Raw genomic sequence first — 22,145 nt, forward strand, 5'->3', positions numbered from 1 at the left:
AACAATGATAAATCAAACAGTGGACAAAACAATCTCAAAATAAACTTATAAAACTGAACAAAAAATACATAATTGAACTTAAATAAACATAATATAACTCATCACACACATTTTCCGTAGGCTGAAGTAGGTGTCCAATTTCTAGGCAAGGATATCTGTAAGGGTGTACTAGTCTTACTCCTCTCCATATGCTAAGGTGCATAAGAGTTTTTAAAAGCTTTTTAATGGAGAGGAGAGAGTGAGCTGTTTTTATTTCTTTAGAGAATGAGTTCCAGAGGAGGAGTGCCACAACAGAGAATGCCCCCTCTCTCAACCCTACCAACCACGCTTGAGATGGGGGTGGGACTGAGAGGAGGGCCTCCTCCGTTGACTGCAGTCTTTGTGCTAGTTTGTGTACAGAGATGCAGTTTTTCAAATAGTAAGAATGATAGCTGAAACTAAAGCGTATTTACTTATGTAGAACTCTTCAATAAAGCTTATTCCAAATAAAATATGAATATATCCTGACAATATATTTTGTTTAGCAGTCATAAGAACAGAGATTGCTTGACAAATAATTTGTTAAAGTTTATGTGGTTTTGGACAGGAGTAACAAAGATTTTGACTTACTCATCCTAAATATTAGTGCCTAGATTGTGTGGAATACAACTGATTCTCTATTTATATTGATAGAAATCTGACCTGAACTGTATTGCTTTGGAATACATCTGATTTTCTATTTATATTTGTATAGAAATCTGACGTGAGCTGTATTGCAAGTGTTCATTGCTCTTTTTGGCTTTCTTTTTAAAGAATCTCAACCAGAATCCAAGGACACTCTTGCCAAAATTTTATGGACTATATTGCGTCCAGTCAGGGGGTATTAATATCCGGATAGTTGTGATGAACAATGTTCTGCCTCGAGCACTGAAAATGCATTTCACATATGACTTGAAAGGCTCAACATACAAAAGGAGAGCATCCAGGAAAGAGCGAGAGAAGTCCAACCCCACCTTTAAAGATTTGGATTTTCTGCAAGACATGCATGAAGGATTGTATTTTGACTCCGAAACCTACAGTGCACTAATGAAAACTCTACAGCGGGATTGCAGAGTAAGTGAAATATTCTGCTAGCAATATCTATTGTCAATTCATAGTGCTTCTTTAAAAGGCATTTCAGAAACACAACAAAAGGATGGACTATTATTGATAGAAAGTATGTATACATTTTCTGCACACCATGGCTTTGAAAACAACACAGATTTTAAAGGACCTTATTTCTTTTTAGGGTTTTACAATGATTGCATGTGGGTGTTTGCCTCTCCATTTTAGCAGAACTATAGCTTATGCCTAAGACAGCACAAAAGGAAGAGAAAATCAGCAGTAGGAATAGAAAGTACAACATGGGATAGAAGACAATGGTGCATTCAAGGAGTGTTTCTCTTCTTTGTTTAGCCTTGTTGGGAGCAGTTAGGTTCTATGTTTTGCTCAGTTTACATTCTTGAACGTGTCTTAGGTTGCAATCCTATTTATGCACATTTATCCAGTGTATGCCTGTTGAACTGAGTGGATCATATTTCTGAATAGATGCGCTTAGATAGGATTGCATGGTTATTGAGTCTTTTGGTAATAGCATATCTACATTGATAATGTTTTGCTTCACCTCTCCATCAGTGTCTTTGATAATCCTATTGCTTTATCATCTTGCTTATGTATGTCCAAATGTCTATTTGCCCATTCTTTTAAAACTCTATCCACTTTATTTTTCCAAACTGCAATGTAAGATCTTTGAACTGTTGCCATTCTTCTTCTGTTGTATACATCCTCAACTTGTTGTAGGCATTTCACTTTTAAATTTCTTTATAATTGCCTAGGAGGGTGAAATAATACGTTTGTAAGAACTGAGAGATGAGATGAGCTTGTTTGGAAGGCTCATCTCAAAATGTGGGGTGGCATAACTAAAAATGCTGCCTTCTTTACCAGGTGTTTTGAACTCCAGCTCCCACAGTTCCTAACAGCTGGCAAGCTGGCTGGGATTTCTGGGAGGATGAAAGGTCTGGAATGGAATTGTGCAGCCATTGTAATTGAAATTACACTGATAAGGCTTTATGAAAAACTTTATGAGTCTCCTTCGGGGTGAGAAGGGCGGCATATAAATGTCGTAAATAAATAAATAAATAAATAAATTTGGAACCATGCTTAGATAGCAGGGATGCTGAACAAATGAATTAGTTTTTACAAATGCTTCAAAAAAACACAAGCCTCATTCAAATAGATATAGACTATTTTTTTCCAAAAAAGGACATTATCTGGAAGTCACCTGCTATTCACTTGCATTTTAAAAAAAGTCAATGTCCCATGTATTAGAGGCAATTTTTAAAGCTGAATTTATGTGCCCAACCATGCTGCTCTGCTTCACAAAACTATCAAGTCCAGGTTTCTATGGAGTGCAGCAGTAGTATTTAAAATATAACCATAGTGCTGCAGTTGTTTAGTGTGAAAGGGGCCCAGGAGGAAGACAAAAACTGGTTTTGCTTTGTGGCGAATTAAACATTTATTGGGGAGGAGGAGAGTGTGACTTCACAAGGTAAACATTTTTACAAAAGATATTCTGCAGAACAAAAGGTACAGCTCTCAAGTAGCACTACTTTTATCTTGCATTTCTGTTATTATTGTTATCCTGTGATTAGAGTTATGGTGGTGGTGTGAACCTCCAAGTCATTTTGATTTATAGTGACTTATAATATGGTTTTCTTATGATTTGTTAAAAGGGCTTTGCCCTTGCCTTCCTCTGAACCTGAGAGAGAGTGATATGTCCAATGTCACCCAGTGGTTTTCATGGTTGAGTAGGAATTAAACCCAACACTCAAACCACTATACTGCACTACCTATGTGGGAGACTGATACTAAGCGGTTCAATAGCTTTTTTTTTAGAAAAAAAGAAAAGAAAAGAAGGGGGGAATCCTCATATATAAGATAATCAGATATGAACAAAAATGCATTTAAATTCTTACATGTGGGTGTGGAAGGATTTCCATTCCAATTCCACAGCAGGATAAGTCTGTTGAATGTGCAGAAGAAATTAAAGAAGTGAGGGAAGGCTCATAGGGCATATAGAAAACTTAATATGATCATCTCATCTGCAATACATGGAAATATTTTAATTAGAAAACAGCATGGCTGATGTGGAATGATAGGACGACAAGGGCATCCCCTCATGGGAAGAGGGTCATGTTTGTTGGCACTCTGAAGCACCATGTCAAGCCTTGTTAGTGGACATGAAGCCACCTTTTGTTTGGATTTTGAGCGTGAAGTTGAGATGATCTAATAATCAGCTGCATGCTCACCAGACATTTTTTTACTAACAGAGGGCATTGTTCCTTATCCCAGTCTCTAGAAATGAATATTCTATGAACTCAAGCTATTAGTGATTGTGCAGAGTGCATAAGCATCTCTGTTTGGAGACCCATATGTCCCTTTCACTCTTATAATGTCAAAAGGTTAATTGTAGTAAGAGAACTATGAGGTTATAGAAAATGTACCCCAGTGAAAATAAAGAGGTTACTTTGGTATTTTGAAAAGCAGAGTAAACAGAAGAAGAGCTAGTAGTAGTTTCTTATGTAATGCGTGAAAAGGCTATTTTGCAACTCTGCTCCAGGCTGTTTACAAACTCGTGATAGATGCCAACCTATTATTTCCTTGCTAATTATTACTTGTAAAAGTGCCCAAAATATATTACACTCACAGGATTGCACTGTAGTCCATGTATGTGAAAATATTTATGTTACAATTTATGGATTCTTTGCTTGAGGCAAATCTGTAGATAATATGTAATATAATGGAATCTTTATGGTCTTCATTACAAATTCAGATCCTGAAATAATGCCTGAATGACCTGTTCTAGTGTCTTCTAACATGATATGTATGTGTGTCAACTTGTTTACTCATTCTCTACTTCCGCGTAAGTAGGGCTCCTATATAATAGCAGAAGTGGACAAATACACAAGTACTTCAGTTCAATTCTATTATTTTTGCTTTGCCTTGGTTTGGTTTGCTTTGGATCCACATATACATCCTGTGGAAGGGAGCAAGTGGAAGCGTCTTCAAAACTCTGTCTTGCAAGTCATTTCTGGTCTAAGGACACTGTTTGGAACTACACAAAAGCAGATTTAGAAATATATTCACAAAATTGCTTGACTCACTCAAGTTTTTTTATTAGTATTTGGTCTAATAAAATGAAATAGCCAACTGCACCAAATATTTCTTAAATTTATGGACTAGGCAGATGGCAGCGTTGAAGTTCCACATGGTGCAGAAATGTAATGGAAACAGTAGAGATACTGGAGTTATGATTATGACTGTCAAATCTAAGGGATAGGTGCATAAATGTCATCACAATTTTTCATATCATTACTCACAGCCCTGTACTGCAATTGATCCAGATTTCTTCTCTGTATGTAGACTTTGATCAAAGACAGTGATAGAAAAGGAGCACGAAACAAAGACGCCTAGTTATGTTAGTGTCTATTTGTTTCATGTATGTGATTTATGTTTGGAAATACCCTTTCTGCCTCCCTTGGTTTGTTGAATTGCAGCTAAATCCTTCAGCTTGGAAACAAAACATCTCATTAGTAGTGTCCTTTGCCTGAGAAGGAAGGAAGATAGGCAACTTTTATTTCCGCCACCAGGCATTTGGGTGTGTTGTTTCTAAACCAAGGAAGTATTGGCAGCAGGGTAGGCAAGACTGGTACCTTGAAGTTCAGTTTGCTAGAGGGAGAGGGGGGGGGGAATATTCTAAAGAAGGCTCATATATCAGAGTACAGTATGCCCTTTGCATCTGTGTTGGATACGTTCCAAGACCATCTGCCTCATGGATATTGAAGTCATGGGCAATAATAGTGAACCCTATATTTTCACCATACTTGGGCTGGAAGCATATCATAGAATAGTACTGTAGGACCTAGAGAGATTCACAAATGATTCTGAGGGAGGATATTCTTTTGAGTATGCATATATGAAACAGTAGGTATCAAGTCCATGGATAAGGGGTTTATTTGTATTGTGTCCTGGGTTCCCTACATCTGCTTTCCACTTCTTGCTCCCATCTGCTTGGACCTCCAACACAGTTTTCATCAGCCATCTCCATGATATGTGTTTGTGATTAGAATAATATTCAGGAAATGGTCTCATCACAATAGAATATTGCATTTCTTTGTGTATCTTCCCTCTTTCATTCCACACATAAATAGTTCCTGATCCCAGGCTTTGGGAAATCAGGTCAATATGTGTTTTCCTTCGTGTTTCCAATATTTGAGTGAAAGGAGTTGTTCTAAACCCTGAAGCAGTGTATGTACCAGCAGGATGCTCTTGCGATTTGTGCAGATGGTAGCTTCATACCAGACAGAATTGATTATTCCTTTCCCAAACAAAACATGTTCCTGAAAAAGAATTACAACTGGGGCATTTTTCCCCTAACAGAATTAGCTAACACCCAAAATGAAACATTGGTTTATCTTTCATGAAACAATCTTTTTTTCCTCCAAACTTTTGAACTCAGGCCATCCTCTTACATCTGGAAGTAAGCGTAATTGAACATAAGAATGCTTTTAAAAAATGTAACACATTTTAACTGTATTACAAAAACATATTTGTGAATGTAGTATTATTACTTTGATTTTTTTTTTTTTGGCCAGTTAGTTGAGTTTAAGTTAACCGAGAGCCTACTGTACCTACTTCAGTTTCCATTGTGTCCTGTCAAATATTAATACTCCTTGCATTAGAAAGATGGAGAAGCTATAAACACTTTGACTTTAAATTTAATCCATTTGTTACATTGTCAAATGCTGAAGTACAGTAGGCCCTCCACATTCACATTTTGGTTATTCAGGAAATTCTCTTTAATATGTTCTCTGTAGGAATTTCTAGGTCTTCCCGTGTGACTCGATGGCCAAATTCTGCTGGACGTTGACCATAGACTAGTGTTAGAGGATTTAGAGATTCCTACAGAAAACATATCTTTAGACTTTGTAGTTCATTCAGCATGATTCTGTGGTCAACGTCTAGGAGCAGGTAACCACTACGGCCATGGTGGAGGATCTGGAAATTCCTAGAAAGGTGTTCTCCCAGGTTAAAGGGGTAGAGGATTTGTATCTTTTCCACTTTTGCAGAAAATCTGCAAAGATACCTCGCAAAAGCCTTTATCACTGGCGTTTTCATTTTGGTTTTCTGCAGGCTTAATTTTTTCCACATGATTTAGAATAAAAATTGAGAAAAATATTGTTGTCCATCATCTGCTTTGGGAAAACATGTCCTATGAAAATCCAAAACTATGCCTCTAGTATTACTGCATTATGCTGTTTGTTTTAGAGATACTCACAGCCATCAATACATACATATGTGTGTCTGTGTTTGTCTGGGTAGATGTTACTGCAGATCAGTAGTATATCAAGTGCTCTGAATAGTTAATCATGATCATCCCTTTTGGGGATTTGAGAACACTACAATCACCATGCCAGTGGCTTCTGAAGTGAAACTGACTTAAAGGACTCTAGGGATGTGATAAAGGAAATGTCTATCTCTGTATGCTGCTCTAAATTTTGAGATAAGAACACAAGCTCTGCATTCCTTTTTAAAGTTAGGTATTTTGAAGCACTGCTTTCTTATTGAGTTTTATGTTGAATATTGAATGTTGTGGAATAAATTCAGCGGCATTTGGAGAGTAAAACAGGACTTTCTCCCTGTAAACCAGTCCCTGAACAGAGCATTTCACATACCCTGAAAATTTATTCCAGAAGGTTTCCCAACCGCCCAGAGTACAATTTTATGATATGTGAAGAGATTTTGTTGGGAAAATTATATACACTAACATATAATTGCACTATTTATTTATTTATCGTATCAGAAGTGAACCAAGGATACCATTGTAATGTATATTTTTAAAAACTTGGCATTCTAATAAACGTCCTTTGACCAGTAGCTGGCCACTTGGAGTGCCTCTGGTGTTGCTATAAGAAGGTCCTCCATTGTGCATGTGGCAGAGCTCAGGTTACATTATAGTATGTGGTATGTGGTTTGCTCTTCTCCACACTCGCATGTCATAGACTCCACTTTGTGGCCCTATTGCACTGATAGAAGCACTTGGTATGACACCATGTACTTCTAACTTTACATATTTCATATGATGTTTGGATATTTGTATTGTGTGCTTAAACATGCATAGTAGTAGTAGTAGTACTGAAGTACTCTCAGACAGTGTTTGTGCATGCTTATAAACACATCTGACTTCACTCAATCTCCTATTCTTTGTATGCGGAACAGAGGGGAGGAAAGGCAGGAAGGGTCTCCCATCCGAGTGAAAACAAAAGCTGAGTCTGGTTAGCTTCCAAAATCAGACAAGACCTGGTACCCTTAGGGTATATATACTGTGCCTGCAGCTAAATGCAACTGTTCATTTATAGAGGGAAAATCTAATTTAACAAGGTTGAATAGAATATCTGCTTTCTCTCTAAATTAAACCAGTTTGTACTTGTTAAAGAATAACTGCAAATCAAAACATAGCCAGCAATTTTTAGTTTCTGTATAAGTAATTCTGGTTTGGTAGATAAAGAGAATTCATGAATTGGACTTTTCTGTACACATTGACGAATGTGTGCATTAGAGTCAAACTAGATGTGCCTTTCACTCATATAGAACAAGGGAGGATTTGCTCTCTGTGATAGTCAGACTACATAGTCAATCAAATGTAAGGTACAGCAGTTGACTTTAATTTTAAAAAATGCACAGGGTGGATGAACTTGCTAGACAAACTACATCAAGCATAAGGAGGAAATATTTGAATTTAAAACAGTGTGAGCCATGAATATTCGATTTTACCACATATCCATCTACTTGCAGTGTAGCTTGGGGAGCCATTTTGCTTAAACGTGAGTTATAGACGTCGTAAATTATACAAATGTATCCTAGTTGTATAAAATAAATTTCACTGATTTCACCGGAATCTGCCTTATTAGTGATCAATAACATTTCTAGCCATAAATAAGAAGTGCCCCAATGCATAGTAATACAATTTATTATCTGTTTTAGATTAGTATTAATACTAATAGTAATACTTTAAAAAACTGGTATGAATACTACCTGCTTTCCATTATGCATGGTTATCACTATTACTATTTTAGAGTTATTACCTTTTAGCTGAGCTTTTCTGAAATGCTGAGGAGAATGTTTTTGCTTTATAGATTTTTTTTCAGATTACTGGGTTCTAGATTCTCAATTATTTTGTGTAACCTTTTTATAGTACACATCATTCTGTAGTGCAGATGACTAGTAGAGAAGTTGCACTTTTTATGTGTATTTTTTGATGTTTTATCATTTGGATATGAATTTTGCAGTTTATATATTTACCGCATAGCTGTATATGTACTCTATAACTATGGCTACAGCATAGCTATGGATTTTGAAATATAATGATAGTCACTCTTTTTTAAAAAAAAATATTTTACTAGGTATTGGAAAGCTTTAAAATTATGGATTACAGTTTACTTCTTGGAATCCACACACTGGACAACGCTGCAAAAGAGAGAGAAGGGGAGACTTCTCAGAACACCTCTGATTCAAAACGCCCAGCAGGACAAAGAGTTCTCTATTCTACCGCTATGGAATCGATACAGGGTCCAGGAAAATCTGGGGACTGTGTCATCACAGAGAGCACTAACACGTAAGTCCTTTAGAAACGTATGCTTCAAGACCCTTCATACTTCTATATCAGGCATGGGCAAACTTTGACCCTCTAGGTGTTTTGGACTTCAATTCACACAATTCCTAACAGCCTACCGGGTGTTAGAAATTGTGGGAATTAAAGTTCAAAACACCTGGAGGGCCAAAGTTAGCTCATGCCTGGTGTAGAATGATGCACCCTTTCTTATAGACTCAGGGCTCTATCCATCTGGAATATGGCACACTAGTATTGGGAAAGGAGTAATAAATAACGACCAGTAGTATGATTGGAAGAACAAACTATGTGACTTAATTGAGCACAATTATGTATATAAGCAGGTGGAAAGAGACTTTGCTTCCCTTATTTATTTGCCACTGGTATGTAGTGTTCAGATTGAATAGCATGGGGTCTTCTGCTTCAGTTAAATTTCACTGGTGATATTTTTTTTTTTGAAATAATGTCTTATATCCAAATATTTTTGCTACCATCAGAATGGGAGGAATTCCAGCTAAAAGCCACAGAGGAGAAAAGCTGCTACTGTTCATGGGCATCATTGATATCCTACAGTCTTACAGGTAGTAATTTCATGGTTTTATCATTTTTAGATCTATGTATTGTTTATATGTGGCACTTCACTGTACTTCGTTAGCCGCCCCAAGTCCCTTTGGGGCAGCTAAAAAGATGGTGGTGGGGTAGAAATAAAATTTATTATTATTATTATTATTATTATTATTATTATTATTAGCTCAGAATATAATTATGGAATACTTCTTAATTTGCTACATTTCAGTGATGATCTTGTAAAATAAAGCTGCATATTCCACTAACCTATTTCTTGTTGGTGTGTCATCAGATTAATAAAGAAATTGGAACATTCCTGGAAGGCACTTGTTTATGATGGAGTAAGTCATATTTAAGATTATCAGGATATTTGCATATTGATATTATGTCAATTATTCTATCATATTGACAGTTGTATGCTTCAGGTATCAATAAAGTATTTGTTTGACAGTTAGTCCTACAGATTTCAGGAAGTACATTTTGCAGATTTGATTATGTTTCTCGGGGAAGCTGAAGGTTTTCCAGCATGATTTTATGGTCAATGTCTGTCAGAAATTAACCATAAAGTCACACTGGGGAACCTGGGGTTTCCTAAGGTGAACACTTCTAAAACCCTGTTGGGCTTTTTAATTCACATTTTTCCACTTTTGCAAGGGGATGGGCCCCTAACACCAGTAAATGTGGAGGACATACTTTATTTTATTAATGTTGTGGTTTATTAATACAATATTGTGTATGTATGTGTGTGTATATGTGTGTGTGTGTGTGTGTGTGTGTGTGTGTGTATCACACACATACACACAGAGAGAGTGTTGTACTGAATAAAATGACAAAATAAGTCCCTTTCCATGTTAATTGTAATGGAAATAATATAGAGAACGATATAGAGAAGCAAGAAATTTACTTTTGACTGATGATAAAAAGCTAGAGAGACATGTTTTTTGTCATTATAGTTGCTTGAAACACAATCCAAAAACAATTTCAACACTGAAGTTGTATATGATACACAACCTCATAGCCTCCCTGAAAATCATAGTATCTATGACTTACCCAATGTGGAAACCTATTTTTATCCCGATCAAACTTGTATCTATATAGGAACCCAACATTTATTCAGATTACATCTAGTTTTGTGTCTTTGCTCTGATTAGAGAAAGCTTAAAGACCTCACAATTACCCTAGAGAAAACATTTTGGTAGCTAAATAGAGATAATGATCTCAAACTTTCCTTGACAAGGCGTTTTCAAATGTGTTTTTTGTAAATAATTGTCATATTCAGTGGATTCAAGATGAGCCATAACTTTTTTCCAGTGGTAACTGGATAGCAAAAGAGAAATAATGGATTTGGATTAGATCACCTTCTGAAAGTTTCACAACTTTATTTACCCTTTTACCGCATTTATATACCACTTTTCTCACCCGTGAGGTGTGAGGGGACTCAGAGCGGTTTCCAGCATTCAATGTCATACATACATGTGAAAACCAAAGCATATTATCTAGACCATAAAGTATGACTATAAATTAAAAACACTAACCACATTAAAACATTAAAGCATAAACAACATTTAGACATTAAAACATAGAATTAAAATATCAATACAATAATGTTTATATTATATTAATTTAAGAACTTTTCCTTCTGTAAACCATGTAGTCTTATTTTTCCTTTTCTCTTTCTAAATATCCTAATCTTAATAACTTTTTCCCTTCTTTGCAGGACACTGTTTCAGTGCATAGACCAAGTTTTTACGCTGACAGATTTTTAAAGTTTATGAGTTCCAGAGTGTTCAAAAAGAATCAAAGTAAGTGTATGTCAGTTTATTAACTTTCTGTTAACTCTTACGCTGTGTACATTCTAACTTGTGTTGGGAACTATCAGTTTATGCTTCATTTGTTGGACATAGGCTGGGGGAATCTGAAGTTGGCTGGGGCACAAGGTTAGGAAAAGTTGTTCTAAATAGGCTGCCTCTCTGGCTGGTGTGCAGGAATGGGGGAAAAAACTAATATTCTAGGAATCAGCACCAATTCGTACCAATTTGGCAACAGCTATTCTTCCTTTCCTGGAAACTCAATGGATCAGCAGCCAATGGCTTGTGGTATGGCACCAGCTTCAGTGACACTCACATACATAGTAAAAGAAAGGAGGTTGAAGCCTGTGTGAAACATTAAAATTATAATAACATGAGCCATGCCGGATCAGACTGAAGATCTAGCATTCTGCTCACACAGTAAGCAGCCAGATGTCTGTGGTAAGGCATGACAGTAGGGCATGAATGCAACTGCATCTTCCTTCTTGCATTCCCCCAACAACTTACATTGCCTCTGATAATGGATGCAAATTTCAATCTTCGTGTTTAGTAGCCATTGTTGGGAAGCAAACATTAGGAGAGAGCTGCTTTCTTCGTGCTGTGCTGTGGACTTCCAAAATCTGCCTGCCTGCTGTTTGGAAAATGCCACTGGACCCATTCGAGTCTTGGTCCCATCCTATAGGGTTGCTTTGGTCATGATGCATGTCATCTCAGATTTCCTAACAGTTTCTGTTTGATTAATAAAATGCATAGACCATCCTCATAAGCCACTGTAATGTTTTGCGATAGTGCATTCTGCCTATGATTCAGTTCATAAAGGCCTTGTATCACTGTTATACAATTTTGTAATTTTTCTGATATTCCACTGACACAGTAGGCAACAGCATCCTGTCCTAAATGCTTATCAATGAACCTAATAAGCTTTGCAGCCTGGATGTGTGTAACCTAATAGATGTTATCTTTAGTCATAATAAAGCATTATATTCAAGAATTGTGTGAATACCTGTGCACAGGTTTGTGCACAACACCCCTGTGGGCATGAGCTGTGCATTGCATGCTAAACTGTTCCCCTGGATAGTGATCCCAGATAAAAAAAATTCTGAAACCTTTCCTCACAAATGGGAGTGGGAACTCTCTTGTTTTTTTTCTGAGAGATTCCAATAATTATGTAGTGCTTAAAGAGGCTTTTTTTGTTTTGCTTTGGCTACAAGAAAAGAGAGAGCTAAATGGCACAATGGGTTAACCCAGGCGTAGGCAAACTTCGGCCCCCCAGGTGGTTTAGACTTCAACTCCCACAATTCCTAACTGTTATGAATTGTGCAAGTTGAAGTTCAAAACACCTGGAGGGCCAAAGCTTGCCTATGCGTGGGTTAAACCCTTGTGCTGCTGAACTGCTGACCTGAAGGTTGGCAGTTTGAACCTAGCAGTTCAAAAACATGCAAATGTGACTAGATAAATAGGTACCACTTCATCGGGAAAGGGCAAAGAGACACTCCAAGCAGTCTTTCGGGCCACACAACCAGGAGGTGACAACATAGACTCCTCAGCTTGAAAATAGAGGAAAGCACCTCCCCAGAGCCAGAAGCCAGAAATGAAAGGAGAAGCCTCTGCCTTTGTTTGTGTTTGTGTGTCTTATTGTATATGATTGTAAAGGCATTGAATGTTTGCCTATGTATTTAAATGCTCTGAGTCCCCTAGGGGAGAAGTGTGGAATATAAATCAAGTGTATTGTTGTTGTTGTTGTTGTTGTTAGATGAAAATTACCATAGAGGCTCAAAGTATTAATTTGATTTCCACATTAGATATTGAAATGTTTTTATTCTTTATATAAGCTTGGTAATAACTTTTGTTACTGTCTTTTGTCTTTTTTATCTTGAACGTTCTATATATTTTATACTTCTCTGTCATGGTCTTTGGCTAGTACAACAAATGTGTTGATTGATTGATTGATTGATTGATTGGTTGGTTGACTGACTGATTATGTAGTGTTATTTGTCAGGGTTGGTATACTAATGCAAGAGCTGACGGAAATTAAGTCTAGCAACATCTGGAAAGCTACACATTTTCCCATTCCTGCCGTAGGATTACTGCCAAGCCTTTCCTTCCTTCAGCACACAACCCCCTCTGTGTAATATGCCAGTTAGCATGCCGGACTGCTATAGAAAATGTCAGGTGTCTGCATACTTTCCCACATCCCTCTCAAATGCCTTCAGTCTGCTGTAAAGAAGGAACACATGTGCAGAATTTGCATTTCTTGACCCAGCAGGTGGTGAAGTATTGATAGGAATTTGGGAGGCACCCAAAGGTCTCCATCGCTGAAGACCACCCTGTTGCAGGACCTTGTTGTGTACATGCCAATAAGAAGAACTCACTGCAAATAGGCCTTGAAATCACATGTTGTAATAACTGCGTGAGCAGCAGTGTCTAACCTTGTACTGATCTTACAGATCATTAGATACAGATGTTTTCTGACACATAGGCGTCAGTACCATATTTGTCTTTCCTACAAAATATACACATTGAGTTAGTTCACTAAAACCTGTTGACCTTTCTTTTACAATAGTTTTGAATACCAGAATAGTCATCTACATTTAATATTTGTTTTGGATTACAATTTGAGCCAAACAGTCTTTTCCTCAATAAATGTGTTTCCAAGAGGATTCGGGTTTATATTATCATAAAATCTTTGATGTTGTAAAATGAAGGTGAAGATATGTGGTGAAATTATAGCAAATACATTTCCTCTTAGTAGACTTTTGCCATCAAAAAGTTCAATTCAAGTTTTATTGTTCTATCCCTGGAAGCCAATATTTCTCAGATTTATACTGGCCTATATTGCAGAGTTTTCAGAAGGTAGTTACATTCTTGCATAAAGTTATAAAATAATGGCAATTATTTTAGTAATCCGATCAAGCCTCGTTCATGACAGCAAGCACAGTTATGAGTTTGAACAACAAAAGATTGTGAAATAGCTTATATAAGCAATATGAAATTCTGCCTCTTATTATAACAGTCCATACCTGACTTGATTTTCTCCCCTTTTAACACAGCCTTAAAGTCCTCTCCCTCCAAGAAAAGATGTAATTCCATTGCTGCTCTTAAAGCGACATCACAGGAATTTGTATCTGTGGTTAGCCATGACTGGAAAGATGAAAAACATGACTTGCTTACAGAGGGACAGAGCTATTGTAGTCTTGATGAAGAAGGTAATGCTTTAAGAATTGCTGAACTGCTCTTTTTAAAAAATGGTTTATGCACAAGTGAAAAATGTTCCTGGTCCCTCCTCACTTTTTATTTTTTGCGCACTGATTTTGGTACAAAGATTCTGGCTCATATTCACACTTATACATATCCAACCTTCACTTATTTGACATTCCGTCTTATCCAATGCTCTTATCCGATGCCCCCTTTTCCTCCAGCATTTTCCCTTCAATTAAAGGAGTGCTCCCCAACTCTCTCTCCATTCCCAGTAATTTTAAAAGACAAGACGAGGAGTAGGAAGGAGTAAAGGAGGAAAAGAGACAGGAATGGAAGCGTCCTCCCTCCTTCTCTCTGTGATTTCCACTCTCCTCTTCTGCATCTGGGCATTTTCTGCTGGGCCGCTCTAACCCTGGGGTGTTGCCTTGTCGCAGTCCTTTGAGTCTCTGTTTTAGTATTCTAGGTGTCTAGCACCGCGTCAGACGGGTAACAGTAGGAGACTCCATGTTATCCGACATTTTCGTTTATCCAATGTTCTGCTGGCCTGTTTGTGTCGGATAAGCGAGACTACTCTATGTTTTCCTGGAGTTATTTATGAACATTAAGCCAATTCTTTAGTTTTGGTGCAACAGGGAAATTTTGTAAATCAGATGTTATTAATACCCTCGAACCCCACAGCTAGTATCGTAGAGACCAAAAAGGCATAACAATCTATGAGACTCATGCCTTTTGTTGGAGGTTGTAAATGTAAATAAACAGAAGCTCTACCACTGTTTCTGAACCAAAATAATACCCTGCAGTATAATAATGTGTCACTCAGATTTGTGTAACAAGTAACAGTAACTTTATTTCAGTTCAAAAGGTCAAACAGAGCAACAATATATACAGCAGTCTCTCTGAATTCTTACAGAGAACAGAGGGAATAAACAGTTCTTTTAAACAGTCTTTAAAATATGCTCCATGTCTTAGAAATGATCAGGCTTCAGAGAGTTGGCAGCCATTTCCTTCCAGGCTGTTTCCAGTCAGTGCTCTCTTCACTCTCAGAGATGAAAAATGGCAGTTAAAACCGTTTCTCTCAGCAGCAAGCTAGAAACAGTAGCCAGTCAGAATTCAGCTGCCAACACATGCGTTTCCAGTCAACCTATTACATCATGGTGCTTTTTTACAAATCCCCACACCTTTCATAATACATGGCCTAAGAAATTCTGGATTATCACAATGAACTTACCCATTGTGTGTACCAGTATTGCATGTCTGTTTCCTGCAAGTAAGCTTGTAGTGTTTTCTGTGAACATTTTCTAACGTTATTTTCTTGCTTCTCTTTCTTTTCCCCTTCAGTATTAGCCTCCCGACACAGACCAGATTTAGTGCCAAGCTCAGCCTCTCTGTTTGAAGCAGCTTCTTTAGCGACCACAATTTCTTCTTCCTCCCTGTTTGCAGATGACCAATATCAACAAGATGGATCTAGGTTTTATTCTAGCAGGTAAATACTGAATTTGTTTCTGTACTTCTTTCTCCCCACCTTGTCATATTCTGATTTATATGTAATACTGAAAAGAACAAACAAACTCATTACAGATTACATTCTAAGCATACCAAAGTGCTCTGAACCTGCAGCTTTCTAGCTGGTGTTGACTGGGTCTGAACCTGCAGCTTTCTAGCTGACTGCTGACTAATTGACCCACCGGATTTACCATGAAGTTGTAGAAGAGTTAGAGAAAACACTGACTGCACCTTAAAGCCCAACGGTAACCATGTCCCTAGACAGTTGTCTTAAGTCTTGAACTGGATCAACACTGCCCTATATTCCCAGGTGGCTCAGTGGCTTAAACCCCTGTGCCGGCAGGACTGAAGACCGACAGGTTGCAGGTTTGAATCCGGGGAGAGGTGGATGAGCTCCCTCTATCAGCTCCAGCTCCTCATGCGGGGACATGAGAGGAGCCTCTCACAAGGATGATAAAACATCAAATCATCCGGGCGTCCCCTGGGCAACGTCCTTGCAGACGGCCAATTCTCTCACACCAGAAGCGGCTTGCAATTTCTAAGGTCACTCCTGACACGACAAAAAAAATCCCAGATTATCTGGCAGTGTAGACTCATATAATCCTGTTCAAAGCATATAATCTGGGTTTGATGGCCTCAGTATTTCCTCTCCAAATAATTGAGTTTTCGAGCATTTTTTTCATATGTTCATCTCAGGGGAAAGTATTTGAAATGTGTTTAGGTTATATATGTCAGCTTCCTCCTGTGTGACTGAAGCACCAGTGCTAAGCACAATTAAGGTGCTGAGTGCCTCTTTTTGAAGATAAGCTGACTGAAGTGACAGCCTCCAGCTGTTTACATTAAAACTTATGCTTGTAAGTGCAGTAAGGCTTTCTGGAAAGCTGCCTTTTAAAAAGACATAATCCTACAGACTTCTTTTTCATTTGGAAAAATTGTCTGAACATGCCTTTTAAATTCCAACAAAAAATCATTGACATGCTCTAAATGGAAAATTACTTTTTATGCTTTTAAACTGGTGCAGAAGGATCAAATGTATGTTAAAGTCATATTTATATCAGTATCTGTGTTCACAAACTATTTGTACATACAGTATTTCTTCAATGTCAGATTATTCATCATCTACATCCAATCAACCTAGTGTTGTCTTGCAATCTAGTAATCTCAAATGATTATAATAAACAATTTGATAAAACAGTTAAGAGACAGATCCATATTTTGTAGCTTAAATTGGTTACATAAGGAGGCCTATTAATTTTCCATCTCAAATTCAGTTTTATCAAATATAGTTTTATCAAACATGTACTAACAGGGTTTGCATTGAATACCATCATATTTAGGGGGCAAAGTGGAATCAAAGTCCCACTTTGACTGCATGAAATGGATGTAACTGCATGTTTTTAAAGTTTTAAATTATATATTGTACTGTTTTTAATGCTGGTCGTTTTGGGTTTCTTTTTTGAGAAATAAAGTGGGATAGGCATGATGTTAACAACAACAGCAGCAGCAACAACAACAACTTCCAAAGCCAATGTCATTTTTGCACAAGATGGGCTGATATTAGTACAAGATGCAATTCCTCTGTCAGTCTTTCCTGTTCCACACAATTTTCTTCCTGTGAAAGACTGTAAATAACTCACATTGGGCCACACTGATAAAGATGGAGTTCTTACATGCTATCATCCACAGCAGTAGCCTTAATGCTAAAGTTTACATGATTATTTCAACGTATTTTACAAATATAGGTACCAAAATCTGTCATTATAAAAAAGAAAATTATTACAAAGAATTACCTTTCATCTTGCTGCATGACTCATGGAAATACAAAGGGGGTGGAGGAAAATGGACCAGCCTTTTCCTACATTCAGAAACCCAGTGAAATAGACACATACACTCACACAATACACATACACACCAATATTTATATAAATCAATTATATTAATAGTAATAATGATAATGATACAGTGGTTTAGTGATAAATATATGGTAATATTAATATAATAATATAAATAAATTATATATGTATGTGTATGTATATACAAGGGAGTCGGTGTGGTGCAGTGGGTTAAACCCTTGTGCTGGCTGAACTGCTGACCTGTAGGTTAGCGGTTCGAATCCGTGAGATGGGGTGAGCTCCTGACTGTCAGCCCCTGCCTCCTATGCAGGCACATTAAAAGACGTCTCCCACAGCATGGTAACACATTCTGGTATCCCCTGGGCAACGTCTCTGCATACGGCCAATTCTCTCACACCAGAAGCAATAATATTGTGTGTGTGTGTATATATCTGCATAGGGATATTGACAATACAATATACTGAACTGCAACCTTGGATAGAGCTAACTTTTATGTTGAGCATAACGAAGGTGGCAGAAGATGAAACAGTTTGCTAATTTATTTATAAAGATGTTTATTAAGCATTCTTAATAACTGTCTAGTGTCTACCTATCTCTCATCTACTTGTCTGTCCATCTCTGTCTGCCTTTCATTTAAAAGGAGGAATCAAGAATAGAAAAAGCATTGTTGTTTAATGCAACATTTTAATTACGGTTACATAGAAAACAATAAAACCTGTATGATGTTCAGTAAAGTCTTGTGATGAAAGAAGTCATTGTTTTAGATGCTGATACTTATCTTCATGCTCTCCCTCTCCCTCTTCAAGCTGTTATTAAAAAGTTCATGCACAATTTTGAGATGGGTACATGTAACTGGCAGAGGGAATTCAGTGATAGATTTTACTGAGCGTGTTTTATTCCTGTACAGTTTAAAATCTTTCTGCAGTCTTTTAAAACCAAATACTGGAATATAAAAACGTCATTCAAGTAATTGAATCTGAAACCACATAGGTTGTCTTTCAGAGGATCTCTGGCCTCTCTGTGTAATCTGGCATTGAATGACGTTAAAACGAAGCCAAACTCTAAATTTTTCCAAAATGGTTTTGATGCCTGGGTGAAATGGTGGCACAAATGTGTACAAATTGATGATGACTATATTGAATGGTAGTTTTGCGTAGAGGATGGTTCAGGCTATGACCTGTAGCAACTTTTGCTACATGTAACCTTTTTGTGATACAGGAGGCAAAACTTTTTGATCCACGCTTGTATATGCTCAGTCTTTCTTGTTGAGATGTCTGATAAAAAGTTGTTTCCCCAGTCTATGTGTAAACAAGAAACTGGATAATTTTTAACGAGAATGTTTTTATATGGTGGTTAAGAAACAAAATGCTAGTTCAGCTGGTTTATAGAATTGTTGTGCCACGATCTTTCCACAGCATGTCTTCAGGTAAAACTATATTGTATCGACACAGTAGTAGGTCTGGTGGTTTTCATATTGGTGGACAGTGAATCCACTCAGGGATTTAGTCCGAATTTTAAAGAAGCTATCCAACGTGTGCGCTCTATTCCCAGGATAGCCTCAGGATCTTGGGTTATTTCTTTAATATCCACATTAAACCTGGAGTTGGATTTATTGTCTCACCTACTTGGAAAGGCACCAGAGTCTGAATGAAGTTGGAGCAACCATCTTGTGGGTGAGATGGTTTTATCATCTCTCAGTGTGGGGTCTTCATGGAAGTATTTCATTTCCTCAGTTGAAAAAGCTTCCTCCTTGATTCAAGTAATTTGAACCATACCTGTTCCCCCCGTCTCAAGTACACAACATATATTCTCTGCATGGTACTTAGATTCATTTATATATATATCCATTTGTGTTGAGCTATTTGACACAAATCTTACTTAGGCACCATGTTGGTTTGCAGAATTATTTGGAGACATTTATTTATACTAAATTTGTCTTAGCATCTTATCCTTCATGCAAAAGTATTGCCATGTGGAATCCAGTTTTTGTGTACTTAACTCTACTGAGTTTCTTTATTTACAGTTCAAGCTTTATTTATTTCTTGAGTTTTACCCCTTTAACTGCTCACATGCTGGCTTTTCTAGTCCCTTACAATACAATGCAATATTTATTTATTGTATCAGGAGTGAACAAAATAGTTGTATTGTATTTTTAAAAACAAAACACAAAGTTTGAAAACTTGGCATTATATTAAGTGTTCTTTGACCAGTAGCTGGCCACTTGGAGTGCCTCTGGTGTTGCTATAAGAAGGTCCTCCATTGTGTATGTGGAAGGGCTCAGGCTGCATTGTAATAGATGGTCTGCGGTTTGCTCTCTCTCACACTTGCATGTCATAGACTCCACTTTGTAGCCCTATTTCTTAAGGTTGGCTCTGCATCTCGTGGTGTCAGAGCGTAGTCTGTTCAGTGCCTTCCAAGTCGCCCAGTTTTCTATGTGCCCAAGAGGAAGTCTCTCATTTGGTAATAGCCATTGATTGAGGTTCTGGGTTTTAGCCTGCCACTTTTGGACTCTCGCTTGCTGAGGTGTTCCAGTGAGTGTCTCTGTAGATCTTAGAATTACACTCTTTATGTATTGTATTGCATTGTATTCTTGAAGCGTCCAGAATACAATACAATACAATAAGAATGTAATCATAACCATCATTATTACAATAACCATAAACCTGCGAACCAGCTAGAATAATTTGGATAGAATACTGAACACAACTTAGAGCCACAAAAATTGTCCAAGGAAAAAATGTTATTACAAGATTCCTGCACATTTAGAGGGATGTGTAATTGTGTAATTATAGATAATGGTTTATGTATTGAGACTTTAATTACTACTTAATTAATGACTCTTGGTTTGTCAAATGGTTGCCAATCATGATAAACAGTATCTGTTGAGCAAGGAGTTCTGCACCAAAAGCAACACTTATGGAAGCAGCCTACTTTTCTTAGATGCTATTTTGATTTATTTTGAGTGGTGGTAAAAGGAACTGAATCAGAAACATTGACTTATGCATAAAGAACCAAGAAGATTGTAAGATTATTAAAATAACACCTACAACTCACACCATTCTTCAATGCTGGCATATGGATAATAAATAGTAAATAGTAAAACACTCAGATATTTTGTTTGTTTGTTTTTTGCTTCCTTTAAGCTACAATCTATAAGGGAATAGCTTGAGATATTTGGCTAAAAGGGTTACATTCAAACATATTCAGATAGAATTTTGTATAGATAATAGAAACAAAACTTCCCACTCAGCATCCTGGATTTTGGTCTGAATTCAGACATTTCTCATAAATCAAGAGTTAGTGATATATAGGAGTGAATAAATGTATCATGTTTCTCACCCTGCATTCATAACACCCTTATAAATCAACTAGTATTCTATGTATTATTCAATAATAACATGGCTCAATTAAAAAAATATTTGTTTTTAGACCTGTTGCTGGGGTTATTTGGGGTACTGATTCAGAAAATTTCATTGAATCGACAGCATCAGCTCTAGTTTCTTTGATATGGTTATCAAGATTTTCTGTGGATAAGCAGGTAAAGACTGGTATAAGGCATTGGTTCTGTATCTCAAAAACTAGAGCTGATATGGGAAAAACTGGTGCCATTTTTGAAATCAAATATACGCAGAAATGAGTCTAACATTTGCAGCACCAAAATGTGTGTTGGCCAGTGTAGTAATAGTCATAGTGGTAATAATGGTAATGATGATGATGATGATGATGATGATGATGATAATAATAATAATAATAATAATAATAATACATTTTGAGAAACAGCATATTATCATTTGATATGGAAACGCAGTGTTTTGTGGTATCTTGAATTGCTTTCCACCCTTCAGAATGAGGGAGGGAAAGGACTTTACTCCCTTCCTGTGAAAGGAGAGACCAAAAAATAGTCCTGGTCGGGACTTGTTTATTTATTTGTTATTTCTCTACAACATTTATAACCTGCCTTTCTCAACCATATGGTGACTCAAGGCTGGTTACAGATTGGCACAATTCAATGTCATACATTCATAAAAGTGCAATTAAAAACACAGTCATAACAATATAAAACATATATAAAAACCATAAAAACATGTAACATATCATCTTGTTAAAATCATTTTCCAGTAACATCATCTGGCCATTCCATGTTCATCATTCATAATTTCATGTTATCTATTTTGCTGCATTCTCCTGTTGTGGGTCTCACCCTTGATTGATGAGGAGTAGGTCTCTGGATGGCCACTGCCTCAGTTTCATTACACACCTAGTTCATGCCCTTAAATGGGTTGGCAGTTCACACAGAGATTCATTGGTAACATATAATAAAAGTTGCCCATAGTTCAACCCACACAACTGTGTGTCTCATTTTTTCGCTGGTTGAGGAACAAACACCTTTTCTAAATCCTGAGTACTGTAGCTAGGCAGACCCTGAACATAAAGTGATAGTAAATCCCACTTAGATCAAGACACTCCCAACTTAACCTACCTTAGCCCTCTGACCCAAGATGAATATACAATAATATTCTCACTTTTAAA

At 37.1% G+C, this 22,145-nt stretch overlaps 1 protein-coding gene across 4 annotated transcripts in view; it reads left to right on the forward strand.

Moving 5' to 3' along the window:
- The window catches only part of PIP5K1B (phosphatidylinositol-4-phosphate 5-kinase type 1 beta), a 113,362-nt gene that overhangs the window by 79,442 nt on the left and 11,775 nt on the right, over nucleotides 1-22,145 (forward strand). For all 4 annotated transcript variants that reach the window (XM_060762242.2, XM_060762243.2, XM_060762245.2 and 1 more), the window contains 7 exons: nucleotides 793-1,092; nucleotides 8,481-8,692; nucleotides 9,184-9,267; nucleotides 9,546-9,594; nucleotides 10,971-11,055; nucleotides 14,112-14,267; nucleotides 15,598-15,742. In XM_060762242.2, coding sequence (XP_060618225.2) covers nucleotides 793-1,092; nucleotides 8,481-8,692; nucleotides 9,184-9,267; nucleotides 9,546-9,594; nucleotides 10,971-11,055; nucleotides 14,112-14,267; nucleotides 15,598-15,742 — 1,031 coding nt within the window. The remainder of the gene's footprint in view (nucleotides 1-792; nucleotides 1,093-8,480; nucleotides 8,693-9,183; nucleotides 9,268-9,545; nucleotides 9,595-10,970; nucleotides 11,056-14,111; nucleotides 14,268-15,597; nucleotides 15,743-22,145) is intronic.

This window comes from Anolis sagrei, chromosome 2, assembly GCF_037176765.1.
Source record: "Anolis sagrei isolate rAnoSag1 chromosome 2, rAnoSag1.mat, whole genome shotgun sequence".
NCBI classification, from domain to species: Eukaryota; Metazoa; Chordata; class Lepidosauria; order Squamata; family Dactyloidae; genus Anolis; species Anolis sagrei.